Below are 18,147 nucleotides of genomic sequence, written 5' to 3'. Positions count from 1 at the left end.
TTACTAGGATGCTACTAAATTCCTATTTATTTGATCTCTTCCTTGCTCTCTCGTGCAAGTTCCCTCTAATGAATGAAGGGTTAACTAATACACCCATAAAAGGTATTTTAAAAGGTCACCCTCCCTAAGTTAATTCTGCCTTCAGTCAGTCTGCATAAATATTATACCATTTCTTGTTATCAGGAATAGGAAAGAGTTCTTTCACCTTTAGCTACAAAATATATTCATGGGAAGGAAATGAACAAATTAACATATCACTGCAATTTCAAGATATGCATTTGTCACATATTAAAGTTTCTGAAATTGAGATAAAATTTACAATTTATATTTACTTTTAATGTGGTGGTGTTTATTTTGATCCACAACAGCTGTAATTAAATCAACAGTGTATCATACAATCTAATATGTCTTAAATGTAATAAAATATGGTATTAACTTTTTCAGGTCCTTACGTTACTCTGTCATGGCTAGAGGACTAGAAAATATTTTATTATTAGGCTAATGTGATGGAATAATATAATGATACATTTTAAAAGAATATATAACATTAAATAGTGGATTTTATAGCAATGTGTATTGACTTTTTATTAATAATGTATTGTCTATTAAAAAAGAATTTCATGAAAGCAGAATGTGCAGAAAAGAAATTATAGCTATAACTATAATGACAGTGAATAGTGACTCCAGTGGCATTTAACAGATGTTCTATTTTCTAAGAAACAGCTGCTTGATGCATTCATTGTACCAAGTTAATGATCTGCTAGTGTTATTTCACTTCACAATAAACTACTGTGCTCTCTTTAAAAAAAGATATGTAATTTTTCATGGGAATGATAGTGTAACAGACTTTAGAAATAAGTAATAGTTCTCATGCTTTTATAGTGAAGAGGAATGATGAGTTGAGGCAATTATCCAGATAATCTAGGACTAGAGGCCAGATCTCTTTAAATTGTGAAAGGTGATTGTCTAAAAAAAACACAGGATATGGTTGGCTGAGCTGAATGTAGATCTCATAAGTCTGCTTGCACTGCATTAGCTAGTGGTTTTCAAACTTTGCTGAATATGAGAGACACTGGCCATACTCAGATCAATTAAATCAGAATTTCTAGGGGGTGGGCCCTGGCATTGATAGCCTTTTAAAGTTACCCATGTGACTTCCACGTGCAGCCAATGCTGAGAACCACTGGCAAAACAGAAAGATACACTCTATCTTGAGATTTTATTGGATGATTGTCAAATTTTAGGACTAAACTGACAGAAGAAGAAGAATTAGGAAAGTTGTAACTGTTGTTCCCAATGCTGAATATTATAAACATTTTCTCTGAAATGTGAAAATCATAGCTTGTTATGTGACTATTTAAACATCGATTATTTTGCATTATTTAATACACTGAGTTAAATTCAACATTTGTGTGTGTGTCTGTCTGTGCATGTGTGTTTCTCTCAGGCAACTCCCAGTACCCTAAGAATACTGTTAATACAAAGTAATGGTCAATTTATGAAAAATGGTAGATGTGAACTATCCAAAAGGTTGATGTATTTAAACTATTAAAATACCAAAATCATTTCTATGGGATAATATTTAACCATTTTAGTTTTTAGATAACATTGTGGATATTAAAGGGCTTTAATGTAACTGAATCATTTAACTGGCTTTGAATTTTTGATTACTGAAATTAAATTAGGAATAAAAGAAATCTGTTAGTGGTTAAATTAGAAAATCATACAGATTAAACATCGCTAAAGCTTTTATTTTTCAAACGTAATGATCATCAGGGATATAAGCTTCTATTTAATTACATAAATATTTATTTTCCTATGGTTATATTTCTGTGCTCAATTCATATGCTAAACAACTGTGGCCAGAAATGGGAGATTCAACACTGATTTATTTACATCCAACTAATCAAAGTGATTTCAAGACATTAACAAATAATATTTAAAATCTAGTATCACACCAGTGGCAGTAGACTACAGACTAAGATAGGTGATAAATGCACATCAGATTTTCATTTTATTATTTTCACATGGACTTATATATTGACTACTTCAAATTTAGCCATGGTGTATTTTAATCTAATTGTGAATGATGAATACCTTTTTGCTACTTTAGATACCTTAAAATCAGAGTTAGTACTGGATTTTAGTTGCAGATTTGCTATGTATCAGGACTTCTATTTTCTCATCTATAAAATGGGAGCATTTGATCAAATGACTGAGTCTGTTTGTTCTAAAACTTACCATCATTTTGGAAGCAAACAAGTATTTTTCTCTTCTCTTGAGAAATGCTTTTACATTATGTTTTAATTTTTATCTCCTAAATTACAATTTATTTTATTTAACAATGTTCATTGAGCATGTACTACATGTCACATATTATGTTACAAGCATTGGAAATACTAGTGAAGAAAAGAGATATTTTCCCAGTCCTTTTGGCAAGTGAAACTTAATTCCCAAGGAGTTGTCTAAGAGAGTAGGGATTATCACGACAGCTGGAAGATCCTGTACAGTGCTGGTACTCAAACTCCCCAGGTGCTAGCAATCTCCCCTAGTTTGCCTTATCCCCTCCTTCTGTTGTCTATGTTGTCTATGTCTCTACTCCACAGACATCAGTGTTTCTCACCTCAACCTGGCAAAATCCATTATCAGAGATTTGTAAGGTATGAAGGGAGAAAATATCTGATCATTCATGGTGTGACAAACATCAACAGTTATGGTTTTCTCGAGTCATCTCTGTTGTCTAGACCATGCAGCTAGGAGCAATCTATGCTTTGAAAAAAACTTTATTTTTCCCTCTTTATCACTACTCTGATGGAGGCAGATCGTTTGAATTTAAAACCAGAATGAAACCACTACTGGGCATTAGGAATTTCAAAGTAGCATTAACGCTTTTGCTTTTCAATTCCCTCTATAAATTTTCATCTCATTTATGCTATTATTATTCTAAAATGTCCACTTCCTATTATTTTAATGTTTTCTTTCACCTTTTAAAATCTTTGGGCTACCTTTTAAATTTATTCATTTTTTTCCCTCTAGGGACAATCTAGATGCAAGGTCATATGGTAGGAGCTGACAGACTTTTTTTGCCTCCAACTGTGCTACCAGTTAATCAACCTCACCATCATCCAGAAGTGCCCCCATTCTTTCTCTCACAAAACCACTAAAAATCTAACCTGTGACATCTAAGAGATGCTTGGGTTTATAGTCCTCTCCAAGTAGATGGTACTTTGAAACATCTGGAACTGTGTCACGCACCACTCGGTATCTTTTGGAAGAGCTATCTGTTCTAATATCTATAATTTTAAACATGTGACTATAGAATTTCAAGCAGGAGGAAAACCTGGTTGAGAGATATTTTGGAAAGTTCACTTCTACAATACCTGTGGTCTATCAAGCCAATTCTGCAATGCCAAACTCCTGATACTCATTTATAAAGAAGACGTGGCAAAAGTCCAGGATCAAGTTCCTGTCACAGTTAATGCATGGAGGCATGCTGACAGAAAAATGGCAACACAAACCCTTTTATTATGTTTAAGAATACTATGTATAAGAGTACTATGTATAAGAATATTATGTATAAGAATACTAATAAGGATGCTATCTCATTCATGATCCCACTTTAGTAATACCTCACTTATATCAATGTATAGATCATCCATAAAGAAAATCAATAAGGAAAAATTTGCCTTAAACAACACCTTAGCCCAGAATTGACTTAATCAATATATACAAAACATTTTACCCCAAAGCAGCAGAATACCCATTATTCTCAAACACACATGCAACATTCTCCAGGTGAGAGTATATGATAGGCCAAAAATCAAGTCCCAATAAATTTAAGACTCAAATCAGAGCAAGGATATTTTCCAACCACAATGATTTGAAACTAGAAATCAATTACAAGGAAAATTCACAAATACGTGGACATTAAACAACATACTACTGAACAACCAATAATGTGTCAATGAAAAAAATCATAGAAATTAAAAAATACCTTGAGACAAATGAAAAAGGAAATACAGCATACCAAAATCTCAGGGATGCAGCAAAAGCAGTTTTAAGAAGGAAATTCATAGTGACACAAGCCTACCTCAAGAAAGAAGAAAGATCCCAAATAAACAACCTAATTTTAGACCTAAAGGAATGAGAAGAAAAAGAACAAAGCCCCAAATCAGTAGAAGGAAGGGAATAATCAAAATCAGAGCAGAAATCAATGAAATAAAGATAAAAAGAAAACAAAATAAAAGATCAATGAAACTAGGAATCTGTTCTTTGAAAAGATAAAATAAGACAAACATTTAAGTAGACTCACTAAAAGAGAGAGAGAGAGAGAGAGAGAGAAGGCTCAAATAAATTAGATCAGAAATGAAAGAGGAGAAATTACAACTATTGCCAAACAAATAAAAAGGATCATAAGAGACTTCTATGCACAACTATATGACAACAGATTGGACAACCTAGAAGAAAACGATACATTCCTAGAAACAAACTATCTCCTAGCACTTTATCATGAAGAAATAGAAAATATGAATAGACCAATCACTAGTAAGGAGACTAAATCAACAAACAAAAGTCCAGGACCATACAACTTCATTGATGAATTTTACCAAATCTTCAGAGAAGATTTAATACCTATCCTTCCCAAATTCTTCTAAAAAAAACTGAAGAGGAGCAAATGCTCCCAAACTCATTTTATGAGGCCAGGATTACCTGGTACCAAAGCCAAGGAAGGACACCTCAAAACTGCAGGCCAGCATCTCTGGTGAACATAGTTGCAAAAATCCTCAACAAAATACTAACAAATGAATTCAAGAATACATTAAAATGATTATACATCTTGATGAAGTGGGATTTATTCTAGGGTTGAAAGGAATGTTCCACAACCACAAATCAGTCAACATGATATGCCACATTAACAAAATAAAAATAAAAATTATATAATCATCTCAATAGACACAGAAAAAATACATGCCAAAATTCAACACTCATACATAATAAAATTTCTCAACAAAGTGGGTATAAAGGGAATGGACCTCATCATAATAAAGGCCATATATGACAAGCCTGCAGCTAAAACCACACTCAGTAGTGAAAAATGAAATATTTTTCTTTAAGATCAAGAACAAGACAAGGATATCTACTATCCCCACTTTTATTTAACAAAATATTAGAAGTCTTAACCAGGGGAATTAGGCAGGAAAAAGAAATAAAAGGCATCCATATTGGACTTTCACTATTTGTGGACAAGGTGACTTTATATATCGAAAACTCTAAAGATTCCACCAAAAATCTTTTAGAATAAACGAATCAGTAAATTAGCAGAATACAAACTCAGTATTCAAAAATATGTTGCATTTTTATACACTAAAAATAAAATGCCAGAAAGATAAATTTAAAAAATAATCTCATTTAAAATTTCATTAAAAAAGAATAAAATACCTAGGAGTAAATTTAGCCAAGGAGGTAAAAGACCTGTACACTGAAAACTGTAAGACACTGATGAAAGAAATTGAAGAAAACACAAATAAATGGAAAGATATTCCATGCTCATGGACTGGAAGAATTAATGTTGTTCAAATGTCCATATTAGCCAAAGCAATCTACAGTTTCAATGCAATCATTATCAAAGTTCCAATGGCATTTTTCCCAGAAATAGAACAATTCTCAAATTTGTATAGAAGCACAAAAGAGTCTGAACAGACAAAGCAGTCTTGAGAAAGAAGAACATAGTTGGAGGCACCATGATACCTGATTTCAAATTATATTTCCAAACTATAGTACATCAAAAAAGGATGGTATTGGCATAAAAAGAGACACATAGATCAATGGAACAAACTAAAGAGTACAGAAATAAGCCCACACATACATGGTCAACTAGTCTATGACAAAGGACCCAAGAATACGCAATGGAGAAAAAATATCTCTTCAGTTAATCATACTGGGGAAACTGCACAACTGCACAGAACTCTGGAAAGCTTCTGGACATCAGTCTTAGCGACATATTTTTGCATCTGACTCCAAAGGAAATGGTTACAAAAGCAAAATAACAAATGGGACTATGTCAAACTAGAAAGCTTTTGCACCATGAAGGAAACCATCATGAAAATGAAAAGACAACCTACTGAATGGGGGAAGATATTTGCAAGTCATATATCTATCTGCTAAGGGATTAATATCCAAGTATATAAACAACTCATCCAATTCAGGAAGAAGAAAAAATCTGATTAAAAAGAGACAGGATCTGAATAGACATTTTTCCAAAGATGACATAAAGATAGGAAAACAACCTAAGTGTCCCTTGATGTATGAATGGATAAACGTGTGGTATGTATATATACATACACACACACACACAAACACGATGGGACACTACTCAGCCATAAAAAGGAATGAAATCTTTCTATTTGTGACAACATGAATGAAACCTGAAAGTATTATGTTAAGTAAAATAAGTCAGACTGAAAAAAATTACAGTATGATTTCACTTATATATGGAATCTAAAAACACAAAAACAAACAAAAATAAAACAAAACAAAACTCACAGACACAGAGAACAGATCGGTGGCTGCCAGAGGGGAGGAGGTACTGGGGTATAGGAGAAATGGGTGAAGGATGCTCAAGAAGCACAAACAGACAAAGACAAATACCATATTATGTCACTTATATATGAAATCTAAAAAACAAAACAAACAATGAACAAACCTAATAAAAGAAACAGAGTCATAGATACAGAGAAAAAACATGTGGTTTCCAGAGGAGGGGGAAGATGGGGGAATGGGATTAAGAAGTACAAACTTACAGTAACAAACTAAATGAGTCATGGGTATGAATTGTACAGTGTGGGGAATATAGTCAACAGTAATGCAATGTGTTTGTATGGTGACGGATGGTAATTAGACTGATCACGGTGATTATTTTGTAATGTACAGAAATACAGAATCACAATGTTGTGTACCAGGAACTAACATACTGTTGTAGGGTAATTATATTTCAAAAGCAAACAAAAAAACTTATAAAAAAAGAGATCAGATTTATGGTTACCACATGTTGGGGTAGGAGGCAGAAACTGGATGACAGTGGTCAAAACCTACAAACTTCAAGTTTTAACATAAATAAATACCAGGGATATGGTGTACAATGTGATTAATATATTTTACACTGCCGTATATTATATTTGAAAGTTCTTAAGAGAGTCAACCCTAAGACTTCTCATCACAAGGAAAAATATTTTTTCTTTCATTTTGTTTATATATGAGACAATGGACATTCACTAAATTTATTGTGGTAATCTTTTCATGATGTATTTAAGTCAAATCATTATGCTGTATACATTAAGTTTATGCACTGCAGTATCTCAATTATATCTCAAAACTGGAAGAAAAAAGAAAAACACCAATGGCTGCTGAACTACCAAAACAAAGAGCATTTTTTTCTTCCTAATGCAGTAACAAAATTCTGCTAGAAGCATCCTGATCTCAGGATTTTTAGTGCCGGTGATGATGTATGAAGTGGAAAGAACATGGCTTGATTCTCTAATAAGTGGTTAAGCTTGCACTACAGACTACATTATTGAAAAAATAAAAAGAACTTGGGAAATGAAAAAAAAGAGGCACAAACGTTCAGTTATAAACTAAGTCATGGGGATGTAATATACAGCATGGTGACTATAGCTGATAATAATGTACTGCAAATTTTAAAGCTGCCAAGAAAGTACATCTTAAAAGTTCCCATCATGGGAAGAAAGAATTTTCTAACTCTGTATGGTGACAGATGGTAATGAGAATTATTGTGGCAATCATTTTACAATGTATACGAATGTTGAATCTTCATATTGTATGCCTTAAACTAATAGAGTGTTATATGTTGATTATACTTCAATTAAAAAAAGAAACCAAAAATAAATGAATGAATGGATGAATGCTCAATGTATTTTGAAAAAAATCTGAAATTTATCCTTTGAGATGGCAGATGAGACTAACAGTTTGAGTCGAGTTCTCCATTTACCAAGAAAGCATGTGCAATGACAATGTACTAAGGAGTTATGAGGTTTCCTGCGTAAGAGTTCTTTTTCTTTCCTTTTAAAAAAGTAGAATCATTACCATAAATGTAACAGCTTTACATCTGTAGGTCACGTGTTTTTATTACATGATGGTGATTTTTGAAAAAGCTTCAGCACCTTTCAAATGAGTTTCTTATAAAATGACATAATTTAGATGTAAATGTTTGTACTTTTCATTTGACCAGTAAGGGATCTTAAAGTATATCATTAGCAGCTTAGTGCTTCAAAAGATCCAGAAAGAGTGATAAATTATCACGTAAACAAAAATGCCAGTTTTCTAAACATTTTTCTTACTGGATCTCAAATGAGTAGTGTTCCCTGGTTTTATGGAAGATATTTCCCAAACAGACTCAATAAGCTGACACATCTCCAGACCACTACAGCTTTCTAATATGACAAGGATAATCTAGAAACATTGCCAAATTCATTATCTGATGATATTTTAATGACTTTATGGTGTGGTTAAGGTAAAAATATCTCCTTAGGCAACACATTCAATGACTTTATGAGGAACCTTGAATTTTGAGTACATGTGGCATACTTCCACACCTCAGTCAGTTATAAATTATAGTCAGAATTGTTCAGATTCCCTGAATGTCTAGCTCTGGTCCTTTGTACGCCATTATGTTAGCATTCCTCAGTATATTTATAAAGCCATCTCACCATATGGGCTGAACTGTGTCCCCTCAACATTCATATGATTAAGTCCTAACCCTAGCAGTTCAGAATGTAACCCTATTTACAGACAGGACATTTAAAGAGGTAATTAAATTTTAAAAAAAAAGGTCATTAGGGTAGACCCTAATCCCATATGAGTGGTATCCTTAGAAGAAGAGAAACTGGGAGACAGTCCTGTACAGAGGAGATAGGACATAAAGACAGCTATTTACAAGACACAGAGAGAGGCCTCAGAAGAAGAAATCAGAATCAAAAACAAACCAAAACCAAAACCAAAACCAAAAACAAACCCCTCAACCTCCAGTCTCCAGCCTCCAGAATTGTACGAAAATAAACTTCTGCCGTGTAAGTCGCTTAGTCTGCAGTACCTCGCTAGGCAGCCCTAGCAAACGAACATACCCATTAAATTAGATATGAACAGTCAAATACATTGTGCAGAGCACTGAGGGGAGGATGAAAGAATGAAGTCTGGATCGTTTTCATAAATCCTCTATATGTACTACTACTTGCTCCATGCATGTTTTATCATATTTCACGCTTTTAATAGATCTTAAATATTTTCTGGGCTTTTTTGCTTATGAGTACTTTGGTAGCAACTGCCATCAGTAGGTCATGTGTATTTATAATGAGAGAGTCAGACCATACAGATCTGGTCTTTATCTTATGATGGAAAAGGTAAAGTTGATACTGCTCTGGGCAAAATTGCTATCTGTCCCCAAGAATGCATTCTCTCTTCACTTTACTATAAGATTTACTCATCATTTCAGCAGGACACATTGGCCATCCACCCAGTTAGAGACCATCTTTTGCCACTCTCCCTGAAGGTTAAATATGATCATGTGATTACAGTCTGGCAAATGGAACATGAACAGAAATAATGCATGGGGCTTTCATAATATACCTTTAAGAGAGCAGATTGTCCTTCATTTCCTTTTCTCCCTTTCTTTTTATGGGCTAGGAGCGAGGTGTTGTGGAAGTGAGAAAGTGTTATCATGAGAATACAAATACCCAGAGGACTACAGAACAGTGGAATGAAAAGGACTTAAATCTTGCAAGAATTTCATGAAGCAAAGCTGCCTCCCCTAATCAGAACCATCTATACTATGAGAGATACAAATAAATCTCTATTTTCTCAGAGACATAGTATTTTTGGCTTATTTCTCACAGCAGCCAAGCCTACACCTAAATATATGATTGTCACTGATTTCAACTAAATGATCACGAAAAAATATATTAGTTTAGGTGATAAGGAAAATGTAAGGCCAATGTAATTTTTAATCTGGACCCTCTGTAGACTCGCTACTATAATAATCTCACAACATATATGATCCTGAACTAATAAATACGATTCAATATCTTAGCTCTAATAACAAATCTATTCTAAATGGCAAGAAAAAGAAATTCATTCACTCCTATTTATTTAAAAAAAACTTGTTTGTAACAAATTTTACGTTTACTTGTCCTCTGAGTCTACATAAAGAAAATCAGTTTTCTTTATGTAGACTTTGGTCTCATTGCACAATTTTAAGTTTTTACAAAATGCAATTAAGATTTCCCAGATTTGGATAATATAGACAGGTTTGTTGAATTAAAAATAAAGCACAGATTTCTTAAACATCTATTTCATACAGGCAAGTGTTTGTTAATAAAAAAAGAAGGGGTACAGTGTGCTATGATTTATTTTTTTCCTAAGTGCCCAAAGGCTTGGCAAAGTTTAAGGTAAAAACACATTACTAATATCAACTATTAACTTTATATAAACACATTTTCAAGTAATCTGGCAATAAACTGACTGAAAAAATTAGGCTGAGTGCCTTGACCTTAAATTGTAGAGAGCAATAATGTCTGATTGACCATGAGAGAAACAGCAGGAATTTACCAGCTAAGGATTAAAGGAAACCCTATACCATTTGGTAATGGAAACGATAGAGCTGTACAGACTCCTTGAGATTTTTTTTATGATTGTGACATCGGTAGTCTGCTGACCGTGCAAGTCTGTCCGGCCCAACTGTCTGAAGTCTCTCTCTGCATCCCGGCCCTCTTCATGGGTGGGGTCCATCTGAGTAGTCTGTCTTAGAAGAGCTAGGGAACACAGAATCTTATTTTTGGACTAACTTTCTGACTAATATTGTATATATCTTTAAGAACTCTTTCATATCCTGCCTAATTCTAAATAAGCTTTGGAGAGACTCTTGCTCAGGCTTCCCAGTGGTATTACTGTAGTCCTGAAATATACAGTCAAACTACTGATGAATTTTTGAGGAAAGGGGGAAAGGGAAAATAAAGCAAGATAATATTTATAATTCTTTTATTGCTGCACATTAATGGTTCTTTATAAAACCACATTACTGTATAGTCTCACATATGCTAAAAATAACCTTTCAGTGATACAGGTTTTACCTTTCCCCAGGCTACTTCAGAATCCAAATTACTAGGCATTCCTTCAACTGCTGATCTCTTTGTCAATTCCATATCTGTAGCTGCCAGCCATTCCGTCAAGGCATTCATTTCCTTTCGCATCTTACGGGACAATTTCAAGCATTTCTCCAACTGTTGCTTTCTTTCCGTTACCTGAAAAAAATGATAATAAAATGTAATTTGGTTTACTTTTTCGATTCAAGTTTAATTATAGCCACTTAGCTGGAACGTTCATATTTTTGTCATTTTACAATAATCTCTTTCTTACTTTTGAAAAATAATATTTTAGGAAAAAATCATATATTCTGGATATTAATAGTGAATAAATAGTCTAAGGAAGACAAGATCCATTCTCCAAAAGATAGTGCCCTGTACTGGGTAAAAAGAAAAGCTATACTTATTTTCTTTAATATAAATTTTAAAATAATTTATGGCCAATATTTGTAAATAAATAGAATGATGTAAGTCAAACTGAAGATATGACACATTTCTTTTAGGAAATCTTCAGTTATCTGTCATAGAGATGGGCAAGAATGTTCACAATCCTCTATATAGAAAAGAAGCTAGCCCTTGCTGGTAAGGAATCAAAACAAACAATATTACTTCTGTCCAGAGGCAAAGGTATTTGTATAATACTTAGAATAGTCAAACTTATTGTCATTGTATCTTTAAACTGTCTTACTTTTGCAGAAAAACAACACAAAGAATAAGTCATTTTCTCCTTAAACATACTTTTATCATCCAACAGGGGCAAAAATTTAATAGCGTTAACAAAATTTTTACTCTCCTTAATAGAGAAAATCATGACTTGATCCTGTGTTCTAGTTCTCAGTGTTTAAAACTAAGACTCTCAAAATCAGATTCTTCCATGTTCTCACACAGAGAATGAACAAATTTGTTTTCTCCACCTACATCTTCTAAGTGAGTCAGTTGGTTGGTTTAATAAAAAGCCCAGAATCTCTTTCATAAATATACATATATATGTGCATATACATGTATATTCCAGATGAATAGATATATTCCTGATAAATAAATATATTTACATATATACAATATAAATATATTCTGCAACCAAAATAAGAATCCAGCCATAAGCATGAAAAAAATGCCACAGTGAAGACAGGTTAAAAGAATTTTAAATGCTGCAATAAAAATACCCTGAAACTTCAAGATAAATTTCAAATATTCAAAAAATTTTTTAGTTTCACAGAGGCAAACATACATTTAAAAAATGTTTTGTTGCTGAGGCTGTAAATTTATTTTCTTAACATATTTTCCCTCCTATTCTTTCCTTTAGGGAAGTGAAAGCATTTGCCCTTTTGAGTGCAAGGGTTTTAATTGTGTGGGGGAGAAAAAAAATACACTATATGGTGTGTTTCTGTGTATAGTTATTTTTTCTATGCATCGCTGGTAGAAAAAGAATTTCAGATTCAATATTTCAAAGATATTTTATCTTCCCAGAGATAATGCATTAATGATTTTTATTTATTCTATTTTGTTTATATCCAGTTAAATAGATTTTAATAAAACAGGAGACACTGCCATCTTAAGGAAAACGGAGTTTTATACTTTTTTTTTTTTCTGGTGGAGAAAGAATACATTTAAAAGAGTGCCACCTGCAGCTAGAAAGTTTTCAGCAATCATTGTTCCATGAACACTTACAAATGTAAGTGAGGCTGAAATGAGTATTGAGGCATTGAGTATTTGAGGCTATTTACGTATACTGTCATACAAATTAAAGCACACAGGACCCACACAAGGAATTATAAGTATTATGATACCTAGGGTGCTAGGTGTAATATCTCTCAAGAAAATTAAATAGATTCAGATATATGAAATGCTTCAATTTTTATTCATTGAGCAATTAAGCTAAGTTGGTGATATTAACCAAACCAATAAAACTGTTTTAAGAAAACTGCCAAGGACTGAATTGAAATCCCTCCAAAATGAATAAATTGAAGTCCAAATCCCCTGTGCAACTGTGTCTGGATAGAGGGTGTTCAGAAAGTAATTAAAATGACATGAGATTATAAGGGTGGGACCCTAATCAGTAGAATTGTGGCCTGACTAGAAGAAGAACAAAGAGATTTCTCTTCCTCTTCCTCCCTCTCTCATTCTCTTCCTCCCTCCATCCCTCCCACCCTCTCTCCTCCACCTTGTGAGAACACCGTGAGAAAGTATCTGTCTACAAACCAGGAAGAGGGTCCTTACTAGGCTGAAACCTTGATCTTGAACTTCCCAGCCTTCAGAATTCTGAGAAATAAAATTTTCTTATTTAAGCCACCTAGTCTATGGCATTTTGTTACGGGAGCCTGAGCTGACTAATAGCAAAAAGTAATCCATATTGAATTGAGGCTAATGAAATAATACAAATTTTGAAGATGATTAAAATGAAATGGTTTGTATTTTATCTAAAAAGAATAATATATCAAGATATCCTTTATTTCCTTAGATTTCATAAAAAAAAAACCCACCACTGTTGAAGATGCTTATAAGATTTAAACATGGACAATTTTTTTCTTAGTAAAGGAATACATGACATACTTTTATACGAGAAGAGTTATACATATTCCCTTTATCATAAGTGTTTCTAAATCTTTATTTCAAAAATAAATGTCTGCCCTACATTTTTGTGGTGTTCTGTCATCCTACGAAAGCTAAGTATGATTTCTTAGTAATCGTTCATTTTGCTTTAATGATATTATAAAGTCCCAAATGGTTAAATAAATATATACTTCCAGATATATTTTTTCAGGGATAAGTCGGTCTTTACATCTTCATTAGAATCACTCACTACTTAATAATAATCAACTCAGGGCACTAACTGCCTTCTAATGTCATTTTTACTGTGTTAAATTCTATAAGATTTATTCTCCATTATTTTAAATTTACTCTTGCAAAGGCAAACACTTTGTGCAAATTCCAGGCAAACAAAAGGCCCAGGCAATAATTTAAATTTGAAAAAGCGAATTATCTTTCAAAATATGTGAAATATAAATTAGGTTTTTAAAATATAAAAATAAAGACTGTCAACTAATATAGATGGTTTTTTTAGATTTCCATGTGAATCTAAAATTCACTCTCTCTCAGTACTAAGTAATTTGCAATTTGTAGCTTCAAGACGTAACTTTCAATCTAATTTTAGGTGAAATATGAGAATTCTACCCCTGAATGGCTACTTTTGACAGCATTTATGTTTGTGTCTAAGATGGAATGACAATTTTCTCATTGATATAGTTATAGTCAGTAAGGTTGGAAACCTGACCCATAAAAATACACTTTTCTCCCCTTAGGTCTCAGTAAAGCTCTTTCTATGTAGAATGTATCAACTCAATTGTACCTAAATATAAGTAGGTATATTAGTTTACAAAATTTACCAGCCTTTGAGTCATCACAAGTAAAAGTGCACAATGAAAAGAAGAAGCAAGTTTAGAACAAAGAAACGCTTTTAGCAGTATCTGATGGACCAATAAAAATTTTGCTAAGCTTTACATATTTTTTAATGTAGACTGGAAAGAAGATCTTCACTGATTAGTTACTGCTTCCTAATAAGAATTGCACATGGGACTACATCTATCTCTACCTTTGTCTATGTATGTATGTATGTATCTATGTATCCATGCATCTATCTACTGAGAGTAAATGATTTAGGACTTTCTGAGACATTAATTTTACATAATTACTGCTTTTTACTTTACAATTTATAAGGAAAGAGGGAAGTAGCTAGTGCTTGTCATTTCGACACACACACACCTTTGCCCCCAGCTCATTATACTGCAATTTCAAAGCAGTTACTCTTTCATCAAGCTCCTTAGGGTTTTCCGTCTGCTTCTTCTGTACAATCTGACGTCCAGTTTTGATCACCATTTCCACCTCAGACTTCACTTCACTCAGACTTTTATATAAGTTCTAGATTAAAACAGAAAACAAAACATAGTAATAAGCAAGTGTCTAACTCATACTATTTTTAATAAAAAGATATGGGAGTAGAGAGCATCTGAGTTACTCTTCCGTGGTTACAGTTTTAATGGAGTAGCATTTTGCAGCTGTGATCAATAACCAGTGTTTGCATTTTCTCTTGACTTAACTCTTCTATTTATATGTATACATACAGACACGCATATTGTGTAGTTACCTTTACTAAAGTAAGAACATGTCTTACATACATCTTATTCTTCATTTCAAGTTTATAAAGATCATTTCTAAAAGTTATATGATTTCTATTTTAAATGTTATACTTATATAATTCTAGTTATATAAGTTTCAAAAATTTCACTTACTCATTCACCAGGTACTTATTGAGTGCCTCCTTATCCTAGACAGTATTTGAGTCACTTAGACAATCAATGGTGGCCAAGTCAGACACGTTCAGTATTGTTCTCATGGTGCTTACCTTTCAGTCAGGATGAAACATATTAATTTCCAGATCATATTTTTAATATATATTAAACCATATATAAGGAGAGAAGGTAATTTTAAATATATTAATTATATTATACACATTTATTTTCTTGATGGGATTGATCAATTAAAGGTAGATTGATAGAAAATACTATGAAAAACTCACATATATACAACAAATATAAAGAAAACATATACTGGTTCACAAAAGTATGTTGCCATAACAAAGCCTCATGAAACAAGTGTCATAGTTTTCCCTTGTAGTTATTTTTCTCAGAATGATATGTGTGTTTGAATGTATGTATGCATGAATGCACATGTGTGTATATATGTATGCATGCATATGTAATAATTTACATTATACTTTGCTGCATTAAACTGTTTAGCAATGAGTCTGAACAACAACCACTTATTTTATTGGTACTAAGAAATAAAGTTGCTAGTAGGTAACTTCTGTTTTGGGGGAGTTAGGACAAATATTGGGTTTGCTCTTTCTTTTCAGTTTAAAATCTATGTTTAAAACAAAATATTCTGTAAAGGCTAAGCAATTATCTTATTCATAAAGTCTACATACATAATCTATTTCCACCTTAATCCTCCCTTTGATGATTTCTTGATGTTATTATTTCTTTACTAAAAATTGTGAGTTCTTTCTGAACTTTCCAGATGATTTTTTTTTTACTTCATTTACTTCTATCTTAGGACTTACAAATATATCTGGGTATTTAGAATCATTTAAATCATTAATTGTCTCACTGGGAATCAACTCTTGACTTCTTGGAATCAGATATTTCCAAATGATTTACTAATTTCTATAATATTTACATTTTTATTTAAGCATAGTTGATTTACAATATGTTAGTTTCAAATGTATAGCAAAGTGATTCGGTTACATATACGTGTGTACATGTACACATATAGTTATATATAATGTATAATTCTTAGGGTTCTTTTTCATTATAGGCTATTACAAGACATTGAATATAGCTCCCTGCACTATAGAGTAGGTCCTTGTTGCTTATCTATTTTATACATAGTAGTGTCTATCTTTTGATCCCAAGATTCTAATTTATCCCTTCCTCCTTTTCCCCTTTGGTAACCATAAGTTTGTTTTCTATGTCTGTGAGTCTGTTTCTGTTTTATAAATAAGTTCATTTGTATCATTTTTTTTGATTCAACATATAAGTGATATCATGTGATATTTGTCTTTTTCTGTCTGATCTGCTCAAATGATTTACTATTTACATTTTTAAAAATCTTAGTGATTTAATAATGAAAGTTCAAAGTACTGATAGCCATTAACAGCATGCCATTAAATAGACAGAGAAAATATTTGTCACTAAGAAACGAAAATGGTCTTTATATTTGTTTGTGTTCATATCAGTAAAACTTTTTTTTAACAGAACAAACATTTCTTAAAGCCAAAGTCCATGATTACAGTATATGCAATAGAACATCTTAAGTAATGAAAAAATATAAAAGTGGTAAAGAAAAGATACCCTTACAGAAGGATGACTTGAACTGGTCCTGACATTTAAACCAGAACCAGAAACAGATTGAGCAACTACCTTGAGCTGTTTCGTCTGTACTGAATCAGGGTATAGTAACACCTGGGTGTAAGTAGGGTTTTTTCCAGTTCACAGTTACTATCAGGCAAGTTTTATGAAGTACCATTAGAGACCTGTTCCTAGAAGAGAATGAACAGCTCTGCCTTAGCGATTCTATTTAGCCATAATGACAATGTACTTGGGTTATTTCCTTTTCAATTTTTTTTTGTAAAATTTAAGATGAGATATGTTTTCATGTATTCCTAATGTTATTCATCTAATATTAGCTAACAGCCATGTATAATGTGATTCAAAATTTCTTTAGGGGTGAGAATATTTATAATAATGAGGCCACTAAAATGCAGCCTCTATTATTAAGCAAAATTACTGAACAAAAAATACTTCATAATTTTTCACAAAGAAAATTTTTGTTAAAAAAAATGGTATTTTCCCATTCATAATGATACGACTAAAATGAACCTCAGGGTTTCTCTTCCGTTTATGTTATGGAGTAGAAGCAGAAATACTACTTAAACAAAAAGTACTAAATAGACCTATTTATCTTCCTTTTAATGTTAATGGCATTCAGTGTTTTTATTTTATGTGAATGTTCACCCTGATACTACATAGTACACATAGATTTATAATAATACTTATATTACTCTAGTAGATGACCACATAATTTAACTTTATGTTATGAGAGGACTTGGTGAATTTTCAATAATTGCAACAAATTGCTGCTGGAAATCCCCATAGTGAAGATTTACACTACAGGCTAATTATACCTTCCATGCCTCTTTAATCCGACTTTGTAGTCTGGCAGTATTTCAGTCTATTTCCAGCCCTGATATTTCATGGAAAGATGCTAGGGTTTGGAGTAAGCGTGCCTAAATTGGAATCCTGCTTTTGCCCTTCACCAGCTGTTTGTCTTTAAATTCTCTCCTTTAATCTGTGGACTTGAGAATTAAAGGTGACTTGTGTGGATCACTTAGTTTCCAGGGCCCTCATTTCTAGAATGGTTTTTATCATTGAAGGTACTGTTG

At 32.6% G+C, this 18,147-nt stretch overlaps 1 protein-coding gene across 9 annotated transcripts in view; it reads right to left on the bottom strand.

Moving 5' to 3' along the window:
• The window catches only part of DMD (dystrophin), a 1,947,932-nt gene that overhangs the window by 1,092,690 nt on the left and 837,095 nt on the right, over positions 1 to 18,147 (bottom strand). For all 9 annotated transcript variants that reach the window (XM_064483309.1, XM_031445593.2, XM_064483311.1 and 6 more), the window contains 2 exons: positions 14,910 to 15,065; positions 11,139 to 11,309 (listed from right to left, as the gene is read on the bottom strand). In XM_064483309.1, the coding sequence (XP_064339379.1) occupies positions 11,139 to 11,309; positions 14,910 to 15,065 (327 nt within the window). The remainder of the gene's footprint in view (positions 1 to 11,138; positions 11,310 to 14,909; positions 15,066 to 18,147) is intronic.

Source organism: Camelus dromedarius, chromosome X (genome assembly GCF_036321535.1).
Source record: "Camelus dromedarius isolate mCamDro1 chromosome X, mCamDro1.pat, whole genome shotgun sequence".
Classification (NCBI taxonomy): domain Eukaryota; kingdom Metazoa; phylum Chordata; class Mammalia; order Artiodactyla; family Camelidae; genus Camelus; species Camelus dromedarius.
Note: the sequence above shows the minus strand (reverse complement) of the source record. Positions and strands in the feature narration are given on the sequence as shown.